Here is a 6000-nt window from a genome sequence, read left to right as displayed (position 1 = left end):
AACTTTTTTAGTCAAATTATTCTAATTATCGGGTAAGAAAAGCGAAAATGCAAACGAAAATTTTTTATTAGCTCTAGTTTCTGAGATATACAGCAACAAACATTTTTTGGTTTTGTTTATTCACAAAATAGCAGTGACATATAATTTACTTATTTTAATAATATTTAAAGTTCATTTAGTTTTTTCAATAAAGATCACATTTTAACAGTTTTAAGCAATGAAAGCTAATAATTATAAAGATCATTATGGAATATTTTCACGCGATTGTGCTCTTTTTGCTTTTCGCCTGTATGCTAGCTCTGGAGCATCCCTACATATAAACAACAGTAATCTGCAAGCATAGCTTCCTTCAAACGACCCTGATATCTTTTTTCCATTACGGAAATATTTTGGTGGGACCTTTCTCTATGTTTATCACTAACAGCTCCATAAAGGGAAAAGAAGTCTAAATGTGAGTGGAGGAAGTGAATCTTCAAGGACATGTTACATCTTAGTTGATGGCATTTTTGCAAAAATACTGTTACCAATTGGATGTAGTTATCATCTCTTCTGTTGCCTAAAAATCCACAAATCACTCCCTTGAAAGATTCCCAAGTTTCTTTTTTTTGCCCCTTCAAAACTTCATCAAATGCAGGATCTTTCACAAGTTCCGTATCTATGGTCCAACAAAAATATCCTCTTTAACTTTTGCATCACTTTGTTTTAGAAATTTGTTTTCTAAATACTTAAAAACCTGTCTTTCTTTGTTTATACCTTTGGCAGAATTTTTCATTAAACCCAGCTTAATGTGTAAGGATTGAAGAAGTACATCTTCTAGATCTACGAGTAGTTCAGCAACAACATTTTTTTCATCTTTATTGAGATTTCTTGAAGGCCAGTCCTTTTTTGTGTAATGTGAAATTTTGTCTCTACTGTCTCACATACACAAGAAGCAGCGGTATTTGGTATAGTCTAATTGCATTCTTAAAAGTATGGCAATACTTTTAGGAATACTTTTAGATCACCACAAATTTTCCATTTGTGTTCGTTATAATTGATTGAGTTAAGAAGAGTTTTTATATTTAGGTACGTTTCTTTCATGTGAGCTGCATGGCCAATAAGAACTGATGGAAAATGATTTCCATTGTGCAGTAATACAGCTTTCAAGCTTAGCTTTAATGAATCTATGAATAATCTCCATTCAGTTGGATCATAGTTCAAATTGAGACAATACATTAGTCCATTGATATTAACGCAAACAACAAACAACAAGGTTATTTTTCTTCTCAAAAAACGAAAAAGATTTTGTTGCCGTTTCCTGAAATAAGAAACTTTGACATCAGATTGGAGAAGATTCCACTGTTTTTATCTAGACCATAAAAGTTCTGCCTTTTCCTGTGACAAGTCAAGATCTCGAACGAGGTCACTTAATTCTGCTTGACTCAATCTGTGTGGTGCATCATCTGTTAACACAAAATCTGAATCATTTGCTGTGAAAAGTTTTTACTTTTTCTATTTTATTTGTGCCTTCATAAATAAAACATTATAGATAGCCAAGAGGCAAAAAAAAATTTAAAAAAAAATTTCTAAAAATTAAAAATTTATACTCTTGAGGATAGAGTTTTGCTTTTATCTCTTGAACTAGAGCTAATATGTAATTTTTAATGTCATTTTCGGATTCAGCAGGTGGAAATACATAAAAAAGAACTAATTTTGGTTCAGATACAAAAACAGTGTTGGGCAGTCAACATTCAATCTTTATTATCGTGCGAGATTTTTAACACTATTCTTTCCATGACGTTGTCACCTAAACCGAGCAATTACTCATGTTCAATTGATGTAGCCACACCCATAACATAAAACAATGAACCAAATTAGTTATTTTTGTTTAATTTTGCTTTTGCAATTTGTCCACGTCAAATATCTTGTTTAAAACTGCATGATAATAAGTTTATATTCAAACACAAAACAATATGTAATCATATTTTGCCCCATGTAATTTTCTAATTTTAGTTAAATTTCAAATAAATGGGTTCTATCTCTTTTTAAATTTTGTTTTCTTGAATGCCTCGAAAATCGCCATCATACGTTCCCGTGAGACGGTACATCACGAATGTGCCTGTCAAGTGTGGGACAGGTGCCAGTTGCAACTACACAGCCAGAGGAACTGAGATGCTAGACATTGTGTTTCGAATTCTTGTTTAACGAGTAAGTTTGACTGCGAAATTGTCAATTAATTTTAATTCTAAGTTTCTATAACACATCATACTAAGTTACGTTGTCAGTCAAGTCCTGTTTTTATTGTTCAGTTGTATCCAGCCATTGATTTCTTTGTAACCTACCTCCACAATTTTTGTCCTGCAACAATTATTTCAGCGTCATTTGTGTAATTAATAGGATTGTTACCGGCAGCATAGAAAAATTAAACGCGGTAAATTCACCAAATAAAAAAAAGGAACTAATTTTTTTAATTTCTTTTTGATTAGTTCATCACATTTCTATCAATTAGTTTTTTTGTGTCAGACCTTTTTGTGTGAAAAAAATTAAATAAAAAAATTTATTTTTAATGATGAAAAAATTTTATTTTTGGTAGTGAATTAAAACAATTGAAAAAGGAAAAACGAACATGGCGTATTTTAACATTAACATATTCAATATTATAAGCCGAGATCCAAAAATTTCAGACACAAAATCAAAGGTAAAATAATTTTTATAACAAAATTTACAAATCTTGCTTTATAAATAAATACATATAAAATAATTTGTAAGATTTTTAATAAACAAACAAATTCAGTCTGAACGGTGGTAATGACATCGGGCCATCAACGCCAATCAAATTATACATTGTTTAGAAAAACTACACGGCAGAAAAATGTTTTAATCTGAAAAGTGTGTGATCATTTATTTGTATCTGATGCTGAAAAGCAAATGGAACAATGTTTTGAATAAAAAATTTTTTGGGTGCATGCATGTTTGTATGGATGCAAGTATCACAAAGTGTCAAATGAACGAGTTTAAGCAAGTGTAAAATGAATGTAAGAATGCATTATTTTCCGTGCGTTGAATAAATAAATTAATATTATTTGTATGTTCATAAACTTTTTAATTAATTATGGTAAAAAATGTAAATAATTTTGTATGCAATTACACAACAAATTTAGGCTTTTATGAACAAACAGTATTGACGATACGATTTTAACAATTTATTTTAAGATGACTTACCGATGATCTCAAAAAATAATTCCTAATAAAAATGTTGGGTAATTACGGGTACTTTTGAAAGAATTTATTTAAAAATTCAAAAAATATAATATAGTTCTAACCTGTTATTGGTTCCGACCAAACAAAGGCGAAAAATGTAATTAGGAAATTGAATATTGATAACATAGTGTTCAAATATTTACGAACATTAACTAGTCCATCCATTTGTTTGGCTATTTGTTCCATTCGTTTCCTTTTTTAACATTTGATGTTTTATAACAATTTCATCCAGATTGTGTAAAAATTTGTTAAAAAAACAATTTTTATCAGATTGACAAATGAACAGTAGTCTTACAAGTATAGAAACACACAATTCGCATGTTCTTTCGCGAGATAAAAATTTAAGACAAATATAGGCGCATCCACTAATATGCATATACGTACGTACAATATACAACAATCTTTTGCGCACAGTCCCAAACACGCACGCACATATATATATAACATTGATTCACATACACATATTATGAAGTACAATGAATTGAGTGCAGTCACTGAACAATGGTTCAGTGGATGAATAACTTATTTCGGCTAAAATCTAAACATTTCGCTAATTTTTATTTAATTTTTTTATTCTGTAAATCAAACTCTGTCAAAAGCAGACAATGTAACAACACGCAAGATCTGAAATGTGGAAAATAAGAATTATGATTATAGAAAAATATTAGTAACAATAAGTAAAGTTAAAGTACGATTAAGATTTTAAGTATATCATGAAGAAAAAATAAAATAAATTTTATGACAAAAATCTGTTAACGGACAAGATAGAAGATCTTTAAAAAGAAAAATTGTAATAAAATATTTATTAACTGCCCGTGTGTTCTTTTCTCACATATCTCGTTCTCTTGCACTGGTTACTGATAAAATATAAAAGAATATTTAAAATTTGCACATTAATGTTTAAATCTGAATCTAAACTATTTCCTAAGTACTTATCAGATATATTAATTGAACCTAAACGCCCCGGTTTAAGATTGTCTTCTTGTTGACACTTCTTGTTAATTCGTGTTAAACACTCTTGCTAAACCTGCATTTGCTTTTTCTGACCCTTTTCTCTGGAACTCTCTACCTACTTCTCTGACTACTTCTTCATCACTTACAAAATTCAGAGCAAATCTCAAGACCCATCTGTTGGCAAAATTCATTGAGGAGCTCTGTTAAACATCGCAGAAATAGCGCTTTACATACTAATTGATTGATTGATTGATTGAAGAATCTGACGAACGACGAACATGTAGTAATTGGAAAAGCTAACAAGTCGTCCACTCGCTTTATTTTAACCATAGCTGAAATTTGTTTACAAGTGATTCACACTGGTTAGTTGTTAATTCAGTTGTTAAATGGTTGTCGCATTTTGTCTAAAATATCAGTATGAGTGCCCAAGTGTATGTAGGGTTTATGGTTTGGTTAGAATGCAACCAAATTAAGTTATTCATTAACTTTTTTTAATTTAGTTCTTTATTCTTCATTATACGATTTTAGATGTAATGGCAGTTCAAACCTTCATTGAGAAAATCTTTTTCATCATTCATTAAGGTGTTGTTACAATTATTTTTTGAAAAATTTATTGAGGTCGTTCTTATTTACTATATATACCTAATGTCTATATTACGGCCAGTCAACTCAAAAGTTAAACCAATTCTTTTCGCTGTTTCACTGGCTTTCGATTCATCAAAGAGTTATTTTTAAGATATGTTCAACAGTTTTTAAATGTATATAAAGAGCCGCCCCTAAGTATTTAACTGACAGAATCATTCCTAGAACAATGCCACTGCTGAGTCAAACTTTGCGCTCTGACCATTCGGGTTTACTATTTGTGTCTGATACAAACTTGGCCATTGGTCGTAGGAATTTCTCCGTAATGTGTCTTGCTGTTTGGGATGATTTGCCTAAGAATCTTTGTGATTCTGCGTTTTCTGTTATTTAATTTTGTGGAAAGTTGAAACACCATTTTTTTTTGTCCAAGCTTAATCGTTCTAATGATTTGCTTTAATAAAGAACTAAGCAAGGTAAGTTTATAATCGTTAGCGCCTTTGAGATTTTTTAAAGGGCACTTACATATACACTAATAACTTCTATACTATATATTACACTGAAAATGACAATTTTTTGGAAACATCTTTTCCTCTATTAATTAATAAAACGTCTTTGAATTATATAAGCTTCACCAACAATTTTTTAAGAATTATAAATTTAATTAACAATAAAAATATAATTGCAATAGTTATAATATCAAAGTTGTATCAATTATGTTTCGTAGATTTATTTTATTTCATTTCACGTATTTGTTTATTCATTTGTTCATTTTTATTTATTCATTCATTCATTCATTCATTCATTTATTCATAAAAGTCTCAATCCAATTTCTATATGTAACAAATTTTGAATAAAAGCTTGTGGTTTAGTGTATGAATGGTAATAATTCTTATTAGCATTTAAATATTGTTAGGCCGCTGGGGCATTTATTGGCGTTGAGCTGAAATTATTCCAACTACAATTAATAGATAATCAATAATGACTCCATTGATTGTTTCGTTCATCTGCACACTCATTATCTTTCTTGTTCCTTAAACATGATTGCAAACATTTGTGTTAATTCAGTGATCGTCATTTGTTAAAATACTATAACGTTTAGTAAAACAGATGCTGTTGTGTGTTGTTGTTGTTAGCTGAAAATACAACCCGCCCGCTTCTTTCCTCTACGTTATTTCTTTTTCAACATTCACTCATATTTCGTGACGGCTTAATGAATGCAACATA

The 6000-nt window shown here is 29.9% G+C and overlaps 1 protein-coding gene across 1 annotated transcript; it reads right to left on the bottom strand.

The window, feature by feature from the left end:
- Positions 1-293: 293 nt before the first annotated feature.
- HELRODRAFT_168052 (hypothetical protein) lies at positions 294-4385 on the bottom strand (the record flags this gene model as incomplete). The annotated part of the gene is made up of 5 exons (XM_009013746.1): positions 294-655; positions 754-880; positions 2068-2154; positions 2322-2337; positions 4288-4385. The coding sequence occupies 5 exons, from the start codon at positions 4383-4385 to the stop codon at positions 294-296; spliced, it is 690 nt and encodes a 229-aa protein (XP_009011994.1).
- Positions 4386-6000: the final 1615 nt, after the last annotated feature.

This window comes from Helobdella robusta (genome assembly GCF_000326865.2).
Source record: "Helobdella robusta unplaced genomic scaffold HELROscaffold_12, whole genome shotgun sequence".
Taxonomy (NCBI): domain Eukaryota; kingdom Metazoa; phylum Annelida; class Clitellata; order Rhynchobdellida; family Glossiphoniidae; genus Helobdella; species Helobdella robusta.
The sequence above is the reverse complement of the archived record's forward strand: the minus strand, read 5'-3'. Positions and strand labels throughout refer to the sequence as shown.